The following is a 19,464-nucleotide window of genomic DNA, read 5'->3' on the forward strand; positions in this document are numbered from 1 at the left end:
ATTAAAATGAAAGCCTGATCAGTCTGGGAGATAGAAAGGTCTGCAGGTTTTGCACTCGTATTCCCATCATAATGAACTGGGTAGTGTTCAAGCCACGGGAGGCCCACAGCTTCCATCTGGGTATATTTCCTCCCAGGTTGCTAATGCTTTTGTAAAGTGCTCCTTTCTTAGATTTCCTATGCTATAGTATTTGTTGTTCCACGACTGCACTGTGTCTAGAACAGTCATGTGTATCTGGCAAAACCCCACAACACAGAGCCAAACTCTCCAGTCCAGCATGGTCCTTGCTATCCTTCGTGGAGCTTTAGGATGATGCAGGGCCAACAGACCTACCTGAATTCAGCAGAAGTGGAGATTCTCTCTGAAGTTTCACTTAAGGATCTGGTTGGTTGGCTCTTACTGTCTGTTTCAGGGCTGCAAGAGAAGGCAAAGAAAAAAGCTGTCATTCGTGAACAAACCAGCTCCCCACTGCAGCTGGCCAAAATTTTCCTGCATTGAAGTGTTCCTTTCTGTGAATAAAATGGAAAACAAACAGCACCATTTTCAATACATTCACTTACAAAGTCATCTTAACAGAAGCAATTTTGAAATTAAAAACACTGATATTGCCAGAAACGTCTACCTTCTGCCAATGATACACAAAGAACAAAAATAACATAACAAGGTCAGTAACCCAAGTGCTGCCTGCAGTACTGTGGAAAACCGTTTCAGCATTTTTTATACTAGTCGTGAATTCAATCAAAGTTGAAAGTAACTGAAAATTATTCCCCTACACATATTTGGCAAGAAAGAGGTCAGCATGCATGGGTTTTTTTCCTTTCAAGTTTTGAGCACTTTTGCTGGATATAACATGGCTTTCAGACATAAAACCTTTCTTAAAGCAGCTGCCTGCATCTAAGAAAAGTGTCCCATGTACAAGGCTGACAAATGTCGTTCATTTCACCTCCCAGAGGGATGCCCACAGAAATCTCTAACCTACACCTACATGTGGGCTGGTACAGCTGCAAAGGATGTCCAAGACATCCTGGCTGTGCCGTAACACTTACCTGGAGGGAGACACTGCTGTTGTCTTTGGCTCATTCCAGGAAGACCCAGAGGTGGCTTTTCTTAGCCCATTAGTACTGACAGGGGAGAAAAAAAAAAGTAACAAAGCATTAAAGATAGAAGATTTTTTTAGGTGCCTTCTCCTGGGGTGGCACACATCCTGCTTTCTGGCCCCCAGCTCTGGTGTCTGCTTCCTGGGCAGTGAGGCCAAACCCTGCTGTGCAGGGACTCACACACGCAGTTGTCCCTACACGCTGTTGCACTGACATGACTAGTATCTGCCTTTCTGCTGAAATACTCGGTCTTTAGAAACTGGCTTTTCCTACTTAACACAGCTGGAGCTGCTTCTGTCCACAGTGTTTCAGTTTGCACTAAAACCCACCTTCCCCAAATGTATAGATGAAAGCTCAGTGCATTCACAAAATTGATTGCACTGTTGTGCACGTATGTAATACATGAGGAAAGGAGGGTAACTGCTTCCCAACCCTGCCTCAAACCTGCACCACAACAGCACAAAATTGCTACCAAAATTCATGAGGCAGCTCCTTCATCCTGAAAACAAAGCAATTTGGGCTGAAAGGCCCCATTTATTGGACTCCCTGCTGGGCCCACTAAGGACCAGAGTGGCTGAGAAGCTAATAATGCTGCTGCCTGGCACCAAGCCACCCCTCAGAGCGCGAAGAGAGGGCTGAATCCCAAATTAAATGAATCTGCTTGAAAACAGAGAAGGATTCTCCCTCCTAGGGCAAACATTTCCATTTCAGCTAAACGTTCCTGCATACTGGTCTCACTCAGACCCACACCACGTGCCAGCTGCTTCTGACCAGTGTGGACTCAGGGACAGTGTCACTACTGCCCCGTTACACCAGAGAGAGCCTGGCCCCAGGTCTTGCGCACCAAGGCACTTTGTCATTGCTCCGTACAGTTCTGCGTATACTTGGGTTTCACAGGAGCCTGTGAAAGGGGCTGGGGGCTTGAAACGAGGCTAACATTTCCCATCAAAGCAAAGATCAATTTAAAGATAATGAACCTCTCAAACCTCTCTGGTCACACCTATCTGTTGCCATCACAGTAGAATAATTAAATCTAAAGTCTAATGAAAACAGAGAGCTGGCTCAGGGGACTGGAAATAATGAGATATTGAGTATTTCATGTCTAGGTGATGGGGTCAGTTCACGCAGCCAAGTTTGCTAGTAAAAGAAAATCGTTACTATCTGATCGCTGTTTGATGGTGGCTCTGACTCCTCCTGCAAGTTGTCTTTCCAGCAGTGCCGCCAGGCTCATTCCTGTGGCATATGAGCACCTTGTGAAGACAGGACTGATTGGGCTATGGAGTGTGAGTGGGAGAGGCGGGTTTACACCATACCACTCACATTAGAGTTGGCCCATGGTTAAATGCAGTTTCTCACGCCCCAGGGCTGTCAGCTGGGTACATTTTGACACTCTGGCCCTGTCCCCATGCCTGCCCATTTGTTTCACCAAGTTAGCTGATGTCATTTTTCATTTTGGATCTTTCTCTTTTTGCAAAAAAGGGGTCACCAGGATTTTCTGAGAAAAACCTCCATCTCTAGTTGTGTTCATATAGCTGCTACCTTGCAGAAAAATGCAGTTACCAAAGATGACAAATCAATGTGCCCTAAAATCAAAGGCAGTCAACACACGACTCCAGGATGAGGTAAATACCTGTTGTCATCCGGTGTGAACCTGCATGAACCAGAAACAGTTGGACTCCTCCTCTGCTGTCCTTCCTCTTCTTCTATCTCAATTCTTTCAAAAGGCAAAAAGAGAGACAAACACCACATTGTTTCCTATTTCCCACTGCCAGCTAATTCAGCCAGTTTATTCTTGTTTCCCCTTAAGCCATGTTTTCCCTCTGTTCCACCTAGAGGCAGATTTTTCCTGCTCCTCATGCTCCCTCTGCTCTGCTACTGGTGAGCATCTCAACTGGCTGAACAAAGCAAGATCAGTGGCATTTTGCCATCACAGTCACTTTACAAACAGCATCAGTTGAATGCTTAAATTCCAGAAAGCGCCTTAAGCATCATTTCCTTATCACACTGACTGCTTTGGAAGTTAAATGCCTGATGCCTGAAGAGCACACATCCTGCTGGCTGGAGCCAGCCTCCCCTGGAAAAATAAAGGCAGTGAACGAGTCTCTCCTTGTTTCAGGTTGCCCATAACCCAAAGCATCGTCACTACTGTATTCTTGGTGTTTACAACACTGTGGGCTCTCAAAAGCCAGCGTGATTCAACCCAGAACTTCCTTTATAAAGGAAGTGTCCCTCCTCTGCTTTGGAACACCTGGGGGTCTCCTATCCCAGCATTTAACAGCAGCCCTGGTACAGAACACAGATGCATGATGCCAGTGGTACTTCCAGAGGGTCAGTGACCTACCTCTTGGCAAACAAGGGTGGAAATTCTTGTGTTGGGCTGCTGTAAAGGAAGCATGAAGGCAACGGTTAGAAGTTTGGAGGTAAAGACACACTTTGGGCAGGGGCAGCTCCCACAGTTTCTAACCCGTAACTGACCCATATGGTGCAAGGCATTTAAGGGGTCACGTAACACCATTTGGGCAGAGCTGACAGTGACCAGGTGTGTTAAACCTGTGCAAATTACAGAGCAGAGGGAATAAAAATAGGAAGAGCAGCTAGTTATAACATGAAGTAAAGAAGTTTCCCCAAAGGGCCTTTTTAATTGTATCCTTTCCTGATGGCTGTTTTTCTTCCTGCACAGAAACCTGCCTCCCTCCATACCACACCATCCTGCACAAGAGGAACCAGCAGCCAGTGCCAACACCCGTAAAGTCCTATCTAAGCAGTTCTCTCATTCTGGGCACATTCTGGTGCATCCCCTCCCTGCTTCCTCCCGCACAAGCAACCTCCTGGTGCCTCATTGTGTCACACTGAGTTATGTTAAGAGGAAAAAGGATTTAGAGTGAAAGCAAGCTGCAAAAAAGTCACTATCATGATTCCTGGGAGATCACAGACCTTGGAAATCTGCTTTTTTTTCCCCTCCCAGGAAAAAGATGGACAACAAAGCCCTGAGCACCAGTGGCTCCTACACATCCTTCACATTCCTGTAACACATCCACACACTACTGTTATTGTTCTTCTTCCCCACAGAACTATTTTGAAGTTGTACCTAAGATCAGGATCTTTTAAATCTAGTTATTGTTCAGACACAATATAAAGCCAAACTCTGCTGCAAAAAGCTGATCCATATTGGACGCAGTTTGTATTGGTTCTGATTTTCCCCTTGAATGCAACAATACTGGAGAGAGTCATACTGAGTCTGAAAGTTGAATTCTTGATTGTGGGCCTCAGGGAATTAGGGACTATCATGGGTTTTCTCTTCCTGAAATTTCATCCCTCTCAGTAAGGAAGACTTCCCAAGGCTCTTGGGAGGATTTCCCCAGTTCTGCAGAAACCTGCAGAAATCCTTGGTACTTCTAGAGAAACAGCAGCTATGTCTTCACTCATTGAAAAAGCACCCATGACCTTCAGAGAGCCTTGGGTCAGGCTGCCACACCTGTAAGACTGCCTTCAACTGCCTCTTCCCTGTCTCCTTCCCCGAACCTGCACACTGAAGACTCACCCATTGCTTTTCTTGGCTGCTGAGAGGACGTAAGCACGTTCCCTGCTGGCAGTGCGTCTCAGGACACTGTTGGCTGCCTCTGTCCTAGAAGGGAGGAAAGGGGTCACATTCTGCTCATGCTGTTAGTGGCTGCGGGCTGCAGCCTTGAAGAGGCAATAGGTGAACACCCCAGTGGAGGCTTGTGCTAACCCTGACAGAACTCCTGTGCTCTGGGGAGTGGAAATCCAGCCAGAACTAAGAGGAATAACAATATCTTTATCTTTTTCTTTAGTATCATTCAGGCTGGGCCATGGCACTTTCACCGTGCATGTAAAGTGTAAGGCAGGCAAAAAAAAAAATACTTCCTCTTCCAGGAGGGCAGAGGGAGCTCCCCTTTTCAAGACCTAGACTGTTGCAATATTGCGTACTGCAGGACAAAACAATGGGACACAGGCTTTGTGGCTGATGTGCTACATGGGATGCACATGTCTACACATGTATCTACCACTAGATGTACCAAGGGAGGAGTGCAGATCTCTGAAAGCACTTGTATTGGTTCACTGCCAGTGGGCAAATTACCAAGTTTTCAGTTGTAAAATCTTGTATCTGAGGAAAAGATACAAAATCAGAAACTCAACTGAAAGCAACAAAGACGCTGGCTGCGTCAGATGCAGATCTACCACGAAACACATTCCACTCCGGGTATGAGAATGACAGACCTCTCTGGATCTGGACTTAGATGCAAGCCCCCGAGCGGTCCAGACTCAAAGGTGCACATATAGGCTGTGGGAGGTGGGTTCTGCCTGTTACTGCCAGGATATTTGTACATCTCTATCTTTTCGCATAGGCACTACACAGCTGATGGATTCCACAACCATTTCCAGCTGCCAAATTAATTGGGGTATGCTGTCAGGTTGAATCACGTCAGGCTTTTAATTATATTTTGTTGGGAGTGCAGTCGCCTGTGGGCACAGATGCGCGCTGTGTAGAAATATCTGATTATTATTATTTTATTGTAATCAGCCCTAATGGCTCAGCCATCACCAAACTGACCCTCCCAGTAATGAACAGTATAACTGAAGTAAGTCCACTTGTCACTGCCCCTCCAAGAAAAAGGTGGTTACCTGGAGGGCTTACCTCTTTTTATGTTCATCTGGAGTAAAAGGCACATCATCCTCATCCAAGTCCACTGATTTTTGCTTGATGTTATACGGAGCTCTGAAACAGAAAAGGGAGAGCCAGGTAAGGGAACTGCCTCTGTAGCCTGTTGCAGAGCAAAACCCAAGGTAAATCCAAGGGTAGGGCACGTGGGCATGAGTTCAGACCCTAGAAGTGTTGCACACAAGTGTGGAAGACACTTGTATTTTTCATGTGCTTTGGGGTGTGCATGTCCACATAGGATTTTGGGGTTTTTAGCATAGGTGTTAAGTATAGAGCTGGTTCATAATAAATGCTCAGCTGCATTTCAGATTAGAGCCACAGTTTTTGAACATAAAAAGCTGTGTAGGAAATGTCAGCACTGCTGTTCTGCCACAAGGCCCCTCCTTTCTCCTGGTTTCAGAAAGGCCAGCAATGCTATAAACCAAGTCCCCAGGCTGCATCCTCCAGTTTCTGCCATAATTTCTACCAAGTGATATGATTCACTCCACACAAAGGCCATTACCAGTTCAAAGAACACCTTACGGGCCACACAGGCCTGGAGGTACCACCGGGACCTGCTTTAGCTCCTAGTGACAGCTCTGCACTGCTCAGCTGATGAAGCCGTGCCTGGCCGTCTTGGACATGGGCATCCATGTGCAGGCGACTTCATCACTGAGGCTCAGGTGCTGCTGAGCCTGCGCACGGACACAAAGTGCTGCTCCCCTTTGCACACTCACAGTTTCTTGTAATCCTCAGTGGTCATCCTGTAGCCAGAGGAAGAACGGCACAGGCTGTGTCTCTTCGCAGAAGCGCTGCAGATGGCACAATCACATCTATTAACATCCCCCTTCACCCTCACCCTTCACCACCCTCTTCCTCAGGTGAGCTCATGTTCCACGTGATGGGGGGAAATCCAGGTGACCCCAAATATCCACTCTCTGAATTCAGGGAATCCTATTTAATTAAAGGGCAGCGTTTGCCATCTTTTCACAGCCTAAGGCTAGGATCTGAGGTCTGCTTTGCTTCCCCAGGGCCACTGTGAAAGACACTGTCAGAGACAGTATGGGCATACCCTTCGGTGGGACGGTGCTGCTCCATCCCAAAATCAGCCAGTGAGAAGGAAGGGGTCACCTTGTGGCATCATCCTTCTCCCCAGATGAATCAAAACAGATGATAAAATGGGGTTTCAAAAGGTTTCACATGAGGTGCTACAAAGCATCTGCTTAGACCAGAGCCATGCTTGCTTGCTTACTTACATTTAATTCTAGTAAGATCTAGTAAGTGCCTCTCACAAGACAGGTTTCAAAACAAACAACCAAACCACATTAAAAACCTCAAAATGCAGTGTTACAGCTGTGCAAGGCCTCCTTGTGATTTGTCCCCCACTCAAAACTGTTTGCTAAATTAAACCCAAACCTGTGAGTACTTTCACAGCCAACTGCCATTCCATGCCCTGGTGAGGAAAATAGGGAATTCGATGCTTTGTCTTGAACAGCCACATCTTCCAACACTTAGCAGGGATTTAGTGGAGCTCAGTGGAAGCCCACAAGCACTGGCCAAGGTAAGAGGATGACTAGAAATTTGCACAATATTTAGAAGTCCATTTTCATGAAAAAGAGGAAGACACACACGTACCTTTTCTGTGCTTCATTAGAAGATGAAGAATCTGGCACAGAAGAGGTCTTATCAATGGTTCTTGTGAACACCCCTCTGACAGGAATAGAGACATGTTACATTTTTTGCTGGACAGAGTTTGGAACTAAAATTAAGATACTTGCAGCCACTCTAAAGCCTAACAGTGGCTGTGTGTCCTGTTGGGAAGAAGGTACTGGCTCAGGACCCCAAGAATTAGAAGGTGCTTCCTTGGGACAGTCAACCTGCAAAAAGTCCCATCTTACTATCTCCTGGCCTTAGACAACATGGTAAAATTGATTCTGATTCTAAAATCAGCTTGTGCACAGGCTTGGGTAGGGTATCACAGAGCTTGTCAACCTGTTTAGGATTACGGTGGCATCAGAGTCTCTGTGGGCAGCAACCCATGTGTCTGAGGAAGCTGAAGCACACAAGCCCCATCACTGGTGCTATGATCACAAGGGTGGTGGAATGGTTTCCCAGCACAATAATCCTTCCATGGTCATTGTATCATACAGGGAAGATCTGATTTCCCTTTAACATTACTGAACTACCTGTTAAACAAAATTTTCAAGACTATCTCTTCAGTAAGTCACTCCCTGAGCACTGTAATGTTCCTAACTAATAGGAGAACCCAAGAGATAGCCATATTTTTTCATGCTTGTTGCTCCTGATCATGTTCTTCCCCTACAGCCCAAATATATGCCAATCTATACCAACCTGATGAGGTAACCGGACTGAGGCTTGTGGGCAGAAGACCTATGCAAAGAACAGACATTAGCAAGTTAAGAAACATGAGGAAAACCAACAGCAGCAGCACCAGTATTAAAGGGAAACGTTCACGTGGCTGTCAAGCCAAAAATCTGGCTAAATGGGCCCCGAGTGATACCTCAGCTGCTGCACCAAAATGAAGCTTGGATTCCTTAAAAATGAAAAATCATCAGAAGAAGTGCTATAAAAAGATTTTTATAAGAAAAGTGAATTTTAGAGTTAGCCAATTAAAATTAGCCATTAGTGTTTTCTGGCTCAAAATTATGCCCCCAGATTCATGGCACACAGCCGGGAAATTAGATACAGCAGAGATCCCGGTTGTTTTATCACAGGAAAACATCATCTTCACACTGACTTCTCTGAGGGTCCATTCTCAGGAAGGGAGTGTGGCATAGCTACCCTGGAGGGAAAGGAAAGGGATACTATCAGGTGGGGATCTGGCCCCTGGCACCAGGGCAAAGGCAAGCATCTCTGGAACTTGTTTTGAGCTGTCTTGGACATGTCTTCCTGAGAGCAAGGTGGGAACCAGGATGGGCCTCAAGGACCCGGTTCCCATCAAATGAGCTCAGACAGTCTCACCTCACCCCTGCGCAGATACCACCTCCTCTTTTCCTGTCTACCCAAGTGCCCTTAGGACCAAGATAATTCAGTAAGAAAGCTCAGCAGATCTCTGCTCCAAACAAGGTCAGCCATCAGGTCAGAGCTTAACAGGAACACAGGTTTACACTGCCCATCACCACATGCTTGAGGTGGCAGTCGATCTCAGATTTATCCAGTTGCCTTCACAAACACAGAAATGCAGGCTCACTGCAGGCCCAGCCTAGCTCTGGAGCTCTCCAGGTGGGATGCGCTGGAGGATGAGTGCTGAGCGCAGCCCCAAGCTCTCATTTCTTCGGTGTCCCCAGAGCAGGCACCAGCAGGGTGCAGACCTTCTCAGCCCTATTGCCTAGCTGTTCCCTGAGCTTTGAATGAGAACTGTAAGGAAGCTGAGAAGTTGTCCAGCTTGTCATATAAATGCCTGTCCTTTGAAGTATAAACAGATCCTGAGTGTCCTGGACTCCCTGTCACTCACCTTCTTTCAACTTGAGGACCTCACACATTTCTGTGAAGATGCCCCTTCAGATGCCACATTTCTGGTGTCACAAACATCCCTGTTTTTACTTATCCTGTGCCTGATAAAGCACTATGCTGCAGAGGGAGGCAGAAAGAGGTAGGGCATGGCAGGGAAACCATCCTGTCTAATTGCAACAAGAAGTGACAAGAGCCGGCACAGAAAAAGGTGAGGAAGCAGGAAACTGCTCACGGGAGAGGACAACGCTCTCCCAGCAATGGCACTGCAGCTAGCGAGGAGTTCGCACATGCAACTAAGCTCTTTCCAACAGTTTTACATTTCAGGACACTAGTCCTACAAGCTCCTGGGCTTCTGAAGATCCCTCATGTTCTGGCCTTGAAGGAAATTCAGCTCCCACACAGGGTTTCGCTTGCTCTGAGGAGCCCCCATGCTTAGAGCATACAGTCGTGCCAGCACAGGAGCTGATGTGCACCAGTAATCTTGTGAGATCGTGAGCTTGAAGGCATCCATTCATCTGCACTAAAGACATCAAACCATCCATTCATCCATCTGGACTTTGCAGCAGATAAGCCATGCTCTCTACCAGGTGACAGTTTGTAAGATGTTACACTGACCAATGCAGGCTCTCTGTATTTTTCAACCCAGTTGCAGCAGGGTATGAGGAGGTGCAGAAAGAGCACATATTTGTGAAAAACCAGTGAAAGCACACACAGACCCCATGAGATAACACAGAAGGGAAGCAACAGGATGGGTCCCCAAAAATACCTGTCATTCTGGGGAGCAATAGGCGTTGAGGCTGTGGATCCCCCACTGGCCTGTCCAGACCTGAGTAAAGAGAAAACACAGTAACATAATTAACTTCTGATCTTACTGAACATGGCGAGACATTTTTGGGGAGAGTTGCTAAGACTAATCTGGGCTTGGTTTTGTTTCTAAATAAAGAGAAGCTGGTGCAGATTGTGGCGTTCCCTGGTACCAGGCTGGCTGCATGACAAGCCCTGTGAGCTGCAGGAGCTGCAGACCTGGCTGTTTTATCACTTAAACTCTCTCCCATCGAGGTCTGCCCCTTCGTTTGTCATGCCAGAGAGATGGTGAAACACAATCTGGCTTCAAAAAAATTTCAGAGTTCTCCTGAGACTTCAAATCTGCCTGTGCTGTTGGCTTCTCAGCTCCCAGGAAAGGCCGTTTCTCGGAGCTTCTCCCCAGGCTGCATTTAACAAAAATAAACAGGAGCACCGCTTCCCTTTGGCAGTGCCATCGCCTGGCATCACGGGGACCCCAGAACATGCTAGCACCACATGTGCTGCTTCTGTAGGGTGGAGAACAGAGTACCCACGGGAAGTTGATGAGGGAAAGGGAAAGGAGAAGAGGAATGTTCCTCAGTGGCCACACTTACAGCGGGCTGCTCTTTTTCTCATCCTCAGAGTCTGAGTTATGGTGGTGGATCCAGCTCTTATCTCCTTTCAGGGTGGTGCGAACCTTCATCTGCTTAATGATCCTCCTGCGGTCTTCATCCGTGGGTGGAATGACACGTCCTAGGAGAGGCAGAGGGAAAGAAAGGAGAAAGGAGGAGGGTTGCTGAGAAAGGGCAAGAATTCACAGTATCAGCAGGTGAGCCAGGGTAAATCTCAGAGAGCAAGGAGCACGAGTCTCCTTTCAGTCAGAGATCCAAACACTGAACGAGTCTTTTGCCACTTCTAATGAAAGATGGAAACAAGCTGTCATCCAGACTTCAGGATCAATTTATGCTGATGCATCACGTCCTCTCACATAGTTTCTTCTGTCCTTTCAGAGGACTGTTTAACATTAAGGAGACATTCTCTCTCAGGAAGACCCAAGACATTCAGTGGGTGGTCTAGTCATAGATTTACAAAGCACCGAGTTCCCTCTAGCATTTCCCATCACATCAGCTCTAGCATGAGGCTTTTCTGGTTTGTGGGAGAGGATGATACGTCTGGAGCATGAAGCTGAGCCAAGAGTTGGGGGTTAGAACTAAGCCATAAAATGCAACACCAGACTGTCAGCTTTCTCTGGTGGCCTGTCAGAGTTGGAGAAGACACATCCTTTGGTTCCTCATTTCCACATTTCCATTACAAAGCTCAGTTTCAAAGACATATTCTCAAACCATGTCTCCCCAGTGGTGTGGTTCTGGCCCAGGTCTGGAAACGTCCTAGCCTGTGTGGTCTCTCTTTTACTGTCCAACAGCAAATCTGCCACCATCCTCATTCTGCTCCTTGTCTTTGTTCAAGGCCACAAATAACACCTATGTCCTCTGGCTGAGAAAGTCAGCAATGGCAATTAAAACATAAAATTAAAATGTAGGAAATAGCAGGTCATGGATTAGGAGTTGCTAAGTCCTCCCAGTGGGAAAAATATTGGTTGGGAAAAGCACAGGTTAATGGGGAGGAGTATTAAAGCCAAAAGTTTTGGGAACAGGCAGGGAAGGAGATGGGAGGCTGGGGAAGGGGGAGCAGTTTCTCACAAGGGAAGGAAATGTGCAGGTGACTGATGTGAAGGGCATCAGTCATCCTGGAGTGCCAAAGTCCTGCTGGACTAAATTGATTGCTGCTGGCTACTATTTTTTTTTAAAAAAAAGACATTTTAACTGTGAATTTCCCCATCCAGCATTTTCTTCTGAGGGAGATAGCTGTTGATGAATAGCCAGGGAAATACCCCGATGAAGACCAGATAAGGAAATCTCCTTTTCTATGTATTTCTAACTATCTTCCATCTTTTACCATTTTGGAAATGACTGGTAAGGGCTGAAAACGTCAAGCCTGCTCTCCTCGTCACACTTGGACCAATACAGCTCAGGAGTTTAGAGACACCAACAAGTTATTGCAGCTTTACAACTTCTTATCATCCAAGCCAAGGAAACTGCCTGCCTGTACACTCTTAGCCTGTGGCAAACATGAAATAATTCAATTTAGCTACCAGGAATGGAAGGTCATCTATGTCTCTGTATCTTGTGCTCATGATGGGCCAGAAGGCTGCCCAGAAATAGTTAGAGCTGAGCAGCTGGCATGCAGTGAATTGATGAATCTCTGACACACTGTCATATACTTCAGGTATATGTTACATAGTAGGGGTAAGATTTTATTATTTAAAAAAAAAATTGGTCACATTGGACAGTCTCTAAGGAAAACAGCTATAACAATGAAGAGGAGGTCCTTCCTCAGGTGGAATCAGTAGCACTTAGAAGGCACAGTTATGCAGGGCCGCATCTACACCAGGGTGTAGTTTAGGGACCAGCAGTAGTACTCTTCATGGGGAGCACCTGGAAAGGGAAGGGCTGCTTTTCTTAGCACTAAAATTTAATTTTCAGTTTAAAAAATTAAATCTATTACCTAATGGAAATGAATAAGGCATTTCCACCCTTCTTCATATTCCTGTTTCAGCTTACCTACAGATTTGGAAGCATCATCCCTTTTATTCACATCTAAAGGTCCTGTGAGCATCTGTTGCTTAAAAATTACATCTCAGTCTGCCAGCCACAGAATTCTTCACCTTGGGCATGTTCCTGGGACAACTCAGGGCAACTTGTAGCCCCAGTATGATTTTTCCACACTCCTTGGTTAATAAGACATTATTAGGAGTTTATTAATAATAAAGGCAGTCTTCTCATTACTGTATGGATATTGCACGCTGCACAAGGGTGGCCTCTAGCCTACAGACTTTTGTTTTTTATCTCTAGAAGAGACAACAAGAGGGTGTGGGTACATGCATAAAGGGAAGCCATCCTAGTCAGCTGCTGTACTGGCTGCTGATCGCTGCTGTATTTTCAGTAGACATTTCAAGGACAGAGAGTTTTAAGGAGGATCTTGAAAAAAGAATAATACGGAAGTTTATTAGCCTTTTGCTCATCTCAAAACATCAGTCAGGCCATAAGCTCTTCAGATCTCTATACCTTCATGGACACTGAAATGATAGCCAAATGCATGTTATTTTGGAGCTGCAGGTTGGAGCAGGTCCCAGACAAGGACGAGGTGTCCTGTACCCTTGGGCACACTGCACTGAGGGAGTTGAGCAGAGACGTTACTGCAGATAAAACTGAGCAAAGAAGGCAAAGGAAAGCCATGACAGCGGACAGATCCCCAACAGCTTGGGACGAGGAAAAAAATTACCTTTACTGACACCCAGGGACATCATGGTTCTCAGAAGCACCTTCCACTTCAGTCACTGTTTGAATGCAACAAGCCCCTGGAAGAAATGAAAAAGGGGGAAAGCAGAATAGTAGATCTGATATAAAAACTTTGAAGTTATGTGGGAGAGCATCACAACAACGTTATGGCCACAGAGCCTGGAGGATGGGGAGACTGGGGCATATATAACCAGGGTTGCGATTTCTCCCCATGCCATGTACCTTCAGTATCAAGGATAGGAAAAATCAAATGGGTGTGCTCTCCACAACAGTAAGTTTTCAGACTGGCCACAACAGATGCATCCCTCCAGCTCTGTGAGGAAAGTGGTGGAGGAGACCTTAGCAAAAGTGCCCAGAGTCACTCAGGTGGGGCAGACCTTCTGGAGTCTATAGAACTCAGAGCAGCTGAGGCTGCTTGGGTAAACCTTAGTATTTTTGTCAAATGGGAGTATAACGTAAGTGCTCTGACAAATTTCACTTGGCAGAGATATCTGCTATTGCCCCAGGACACAGCAGAGAGAACATCTTACTTAGTTCTTGCTTCTGATGGCAGCTGGGCACCTCCTTCAAATGACCACAGTAAAACAGCAAGGAGAAACTCCTGGATGTACAACCTCAGAGATGCTCTGAGGTGAGGAATTTGCAGAACAGTGATCATTTAGTGCTGTAGTTGAACCACAACCAACAACAAGCCAGGAATCGGGGGCGGGTGTGTGTGGAAATTGGTTGTTTCAGATTCTGCCAAGACTTTTTTTTTTTTTTAGTTGTAAACAAACAAAAATAAACACCACAAAAACCAAAAGAAAGCAAATCCCCTCAAAATGGACCCACTGTTTCGAGATTAGTAGAACCCAGGTTAATTCAGCACCTGACTACATGTTTATCAGAAAAGTTTATTTTCTTTTTTCACTCTCTAAAGTTTTTCATGTAAACTGTGGGACAAGTTGTCCTTTCAGAAGAGAAAATCAAGGGCAACTTCCAGCTTTTATAACCCTCCATTCTTTCCTTGCCAAAACTATCTGCTGAACCTGGATTCTTAAGCGACTCTGCTATTCATTAATAAAAATGCCCAACCCTATTCAGGAGTCTGTGAATCTAAAATTAGGTTGTTATTATCTGCTGGTGGGCTTGTCCCTGCAATATTGCTGTGAAGCCACACGCCCATAAGGAATGCCGAGTGCTGATCTCATAGCATTGCTTCTTGGCAAAGCCTACTCCTTCAGCTTGTCTCAGCCGAAGATCTACCTCCTGCAAATCCACTCCTCATCCAGTTTGCACTGCGACTGCGAACAAGCTCTCTGCTATTACCCCAAGGCTCCCTCTCCCTTTTGCAAACACTCCCAAACATTAATTCAGCTTTCACCATGAGCAGACAGCCCACCTCTTTTCTTATCATTCCCACATCCCCCTTCCCACGCAAATTTAATTGACCCTGCTATTTAGAGAGAAATGAAAACTGTAGCGTTGTCCTAGATATCCATGAAGAGCCTCAAAACACTTGGGTATCTTTATACTAAAGGTGGGAGACATGGCTGCAGTCTGCAGGAGCACAGCTGACAGACCTGTAATCTGGCCACTTCGGGTTAAAAAGAAATCACAGCATTGTGGACCTGCACGTAGAGAAGCCACGTGGCTTCATTACCTACAGTATCTGAGTAAGGAAAATTCAACCCACAGCTGCCTTGCTGACTGCAATTCAGAGCTGCATTTGACTCTCCTCTACTTAGTAAATTCTTTCCTATTCCAGGACAAAATAAAACTGAAGCAAGTAGAGGATGAGAAGCAGTGGAAAAGAACTATTCCAAGAGTTTGATATGGCTCTGATCCAGGGCAAATCAAAGGCAGAAGTAGATATAAGCTACGTGCTGTCATATAATGGAGGTGTTTGGAAGCTGTGGAGCTGTTACCTGTCCAGCAGCACAACTGAGAGGTGATTAGTCCCCCAGCACAGATCTTTTACAGAAATAAGCAGAGTTCAGGAGCATGTAGGAAAGATCCTCGGGAAGGTCTGGAGGGAGGACTGAAGCTCACAGAGGTGCAGGACTAAACTCCACTCCTGTCATGCACCCCAGCTCCACCTGGCATGTACTGCGGGCACCGCGCGCCAGCCCTGCAAGAAACAACGTCTCCGTTTATTGCTTAAACAGAAACTTTGCTTCTTACTCACACGATTCTCCTAACAAACACACCCAAAAGGAAGGGAAGCCACAAAGGGTGATACTCGGCACGTGTATAAAAATGTGCCAGAAACTGCACACTGGCCAAGCCTTTTCCTCTGGCACTGCCTTCCCTCTTCCCAGCTCTCATCATCCTGGGAGGGACCGCAGCAAACACTGTTGTACTCCACTGATATTTCTGGCTTGACAAACAGGTGTTGGAACAGGTTGGTGGTGCTCACCGGGCTTGGCTTTGGGGGACTGGCAAATGTTTTCTACCAGCCTGCTTTCTCCAGCTATGAATCACTCGATGGTAGCAGCGGCGTGGCCACTCCAGACCAGGCCTGCTGCAGTGCTGGACTGTGTACCTGCACGGTGTGACCGATCGGGATGGCTCTACTGCTTGACTTGCAGAAACTGCTGGGCATTAGAACCGACTGTCCTCCTGCCCTGCTGTGTAAAAAAGGAATGCAGAATGAAGCTTTCAGCAAATCTTCTGAGAGATGGAGAAGGGTGCAAAGGTTCTTCTGTGAGAGATGGAGAGGAGTCAGCTCTTTTGCTTCCTTGTAACATCATTTTCTCTCTTTCATTAATGAAGGCTATCAGGTGGCTATTTTTACCTTTCACCTGAGGACCAAGGCAATACAGCCTAAACAAGATCTCCGGAAGCTGAGTGGGTTCAGCAAGAAAAAAAGAATTCAAGTACCCCATTTTTTGCCCTTATTTTTTAACCACCTGCTATGGGCTCCTGTTGTCACAGGATACTGGGCTTGGTAGTTTTGTGCTGATCTTATGCATGCTTAGTGTCTGCTCAGTGACTAGAATATTAAAAGATAAATCAACCCAGGTTATACCATGAATCCTGCAATTAGAATAAATCAGCATTTCTCAGATGAGAAATGGAAAGCTCATTTACTTGTTTTAATGCTAAGTGGCAGTGATACCTGGCAGATAAACCGACATCTACAGATGCCAAGATAGTAGCTGTGATGAAGAAACAAGAACAGGAGAGAGATATGGGACCCACTAACCCAAACCAAAGACAGACAGGTCAGCAAACTACTATCAGGAAAAATGCTCGCATCTTCCTTTCAACTGTATGTGTCCATGTTTTGATATTCCAGCGGTTGGTGGTTAGTATAAGAAAGAGTAGATACAGCTTCTCAGGCTGCAGTGGGTCCACATCCCAGTCCATCTGCTCAAACTATGTGCAGAAACAAGCACAAGATTGATGGAGCCAGATAAGATTGGCAAGAGGGTGTCTGGCTCTACAGCATTGACACAACACTCCTGGGAAAGAAAGTGCTTCTCACTGCTCCAAGGACAGCTTAGAAATGGAAACAGCTTCCCCATTTTGACAAAATTTGAGTTCAGGCTTCAACACATGCTATAGGACCTCAAAACATGTTTCAAAGCACTTATGCCTTTATACTTAAATTTCTGTAATTCTGCAGTGCAGTAAATCTCAAAGACCTCAGCTCTAGATTTGGAGGGGTATCTTCAGCTGTTAACACTGCCTACCATTATTGTCCTGAAAGGTTATGACAAAGCAATACAGAGCACTTCAAAAATCTTCCTTACCAAAATGTTGTTAGGGAATGTGCTTCTTAAAAAATATGCTTTTATGCTGCTGGAACTTACATGTGTGATGTTGTTACAAGGAAAAAAAGTGGTTTTGTTGGTATAGCTTAATTGGGAATTATTAGCTACAGCCACAGGATAAAAAAATTTCTATTGCCTTTAGATAAGACAAATGCTTTTTCTCCCAGTGGGTTGAGTCCCAGGCTTCACTGGAGTGGGCTGAATTTCTGGAGGTTTTAGGATCCAAAAGCAGCGGTCCAACTTTTGAGAGTCATTTAGAAGGTGGGAGCACACCTCATGAGTTTGGGAGCAAAGAAAAAAACTCTCTTCTGGCAGTACTGAGGGATATCTGTGAATCTCTGGAGTTGGCTGTGAGTGTAGTCTCCAGCTATACGCCACTATAGCTATTTTTTCAGGACAGATTCTCAAAAAAGCCCTAGAAGAACCCCCTTCCTCCACACAAGATGCCAGAGATATGCTGTTCTCTGGCCTCCTCTTGCCAACACAACTCAAACATTAGCCCAGGACCTCATACTTGTGGCAAAACGAGAGATAAAAGGAAAAAATGCAGTTCGCATGACTCGCCACGGCCCAAAAATGGTGCTTCGGGACAGGAAACATAGCAAACGATCCCTCTGTATTTTGGACACCCCAAGTCCCCATGTCTACAGCATCCTGTTGCTGATGGGGAACACTACATGCACGGGAAATTCCAGACCTGCAGCACCACAGAAACGCAGGCAGCACTAGAGAGGAGCGTGGCAGCAAACAACTCACTTCCTCTTTTCCTGGTACACAAAGGTGGCTGTCCCCTGAAAACCTCTGGGATCCTTATCTCCATTCACCAACAAGCAGGTCTCAGATTTTGAGGCACTGGATAAAAGACAAGCAGGTACAGCTGAAGAGTTTGTAACCTTTCCCACTTCTGTCTCCCACACAGCTCTTGGCCATCCCTGTTCTCTATTGTCCCACAGTCCTCTCTCCATCTCCCCACCACTGCAGAATCCCATTTTCTCTCTTTTTTTTTTTCCCTAACACTATGCATGCTGACTTACCCATCTCTGTAATCACCTGTTTCCAAACACAGAGCAGCAAACTCTTGTCACCACCCTTAGAAAACATGGAGATCTCCACACCTCATGCAGACCAAAACCTCTTCTGCCTCAGACCAGATCCTTCCCTTCCCTCTTGCCTTACAATTTGAAAATAAGCTCTGCCAGGCTGGACACACCTTTTTGTTCCCTGTTTATTCATTACCTAATAGAAAATACTTCTGCTGCCTGACTAGGAACACCTCTGTTATAAAAGGACACACAGTAAGTCACCGAGTCACTCTGGTTTAGATACCAAACAGAGCTGTTCAGGAATATATATTTTCTCTCAAACATTCACCACAAATATAAAATCTGAGACAAAAAAATTAAAATCTGTTTAAATAAAAATCCCTATTCCTTTCCTATTTATATGGAAGTTTTTCTTAGGAAGTCCAGTGGGAGCCCTTTGGAGACAACCACCTCCTATTAAGTGCCTGCACACCACCAGTGCAACAGGCCCTTGATCCTAATTGGTACCCTCGGGTGCCATCGTTATGTAAATGAGCAATAATCCTTCCTCACTTCCTGATCCAAACAGTTATTGCAGGCTCTGCTGCACCGTTAAGCATTGCCCAGTTTACTCCGAAATGGCTGCGCTTGGAAGGTTGATTCCCTTAACACGCTTTCCCTGGACAGAGCTGCCTCAGGCTTAATGTTTGCAAAGTGCCCTGGGACCCCTGAAACAAATATGAGGTTGGCTTGCATAACGCCAGCTCTGGGAGGCGATTCCCCTCTGAAAACTGTCACAGAACGTCAGGAGTTGCATCTGGCTGCAGACAGGTGGCCATTTACTCCCTTCGCTGCCATAGCTCAAGGCTGCAGCTGCCCACTTGACGTCCCGTGTACCCTGTCCAGCCTGTGCTCCTGCCATGCCCCTGTATTCCTACCCCATTATTCCTACCCCGTTACACACTTGTTTCCATGCCGACAGAGCCCTGGCACTGGGCTTACAGGAAGCTGTGGTGTACGACGGGAGGGGTTTTATCTGGACAGTGAGGAAGATGGGACTCACATGAACTTGTGAGCATGACCCGCTAGAAAGAGACATCAAGCAAGCAATAAAATACCACCAGACTGACTGTGGTGCCTAAACCTGCCTGTTGAAGTGACTCCTTCCTCAGCAGGGACAGCTGGGCATTGCTACAGGCAATGCTCAAGACACAGGTATGTTCATCCATGACCTACCTGTCAAATAGAAAGTCTAGGGAAAACTTCTAGGTAGCATGAGGGACAGAATTCAGTTCCTGCACCTTTTTACAG

At 46.0% G+C, this 19,464-nt stretch overlaps 1 protein-coding gene across 3 annotated transcripts in view; it reads right to left on the minus strand.

Annotated features, from left to right (window-relative positions):
- The window catches only part of ZNF185 (zinc finger protein 185 with LIM domain), a 49,857-nt gene that overhangs the window by 21,229 nt on the left and 9,164 nt on the right, over positions 1-19,464 (minus strand). For all 3 annotated transcript variants that reach the window (XM_040614819.1, XM_040614820.1, XM_040614817.1), the window contains exons 2-13: positions 13,357-13,432; positions 10,629-10,767; positions 9,998-10,057; positions 8,110-8,148; positions 7,393-7,467; positions 6,495-6,569; positions 5,755-5,835; positions 4,639-4,722; positions 3,439-3,477; positions 2,728-2,811; positions 1,047-1,121; positions 334-414 (exon numbers count right to left, since the gene is read on the minus strand). In XM_040614819.1, the coding sequence (XP_040470753.1) occupies positions 334-414; positions 1,047-1,121; positions 2,728-2,811; positions 3,439-3,477; positions 4,639-4,722; positions 5,755-5,835; positions 6,495-6,569; positions 7,393-7,467; positions 8,110-8,148; positions 9,998-10,057; positions 10,629-10,767; positions 13,357-13,381 (857 nt within the window). In that variant the 5' untranslated portion in view covers positions 13,382-13,432. The remainder of the gene's footprint in view (positions 1-333; positions 415-1,046; positions 1,122-2,727; positions 2,812-3,438; positions 3,478-4,638; positions 4,723-5,754; positions 5,836-6,494; positions 6,570-7,392; positions 7,468-8,109; positions 8,149-9,997; positions 10,058-10,628; positions 10,768-13,356; positions 13,433-19,464) is intronic.

The sequence above is a fragment of the Falco naumanni genome, chromosome 14 (assembly GCF_017639655.2).
Source record: "Falco naumanni isolate bFalNau1 chromosome 14, bFalNau1.pat, whole genome shotgun sequence".
Taxonomy (NCBI): domain Eukaryota; kingdom Metazoa; phylum Chordata; class Aves; order Falconiformes; family Falconidae; genus Falco; species Falco naumanni.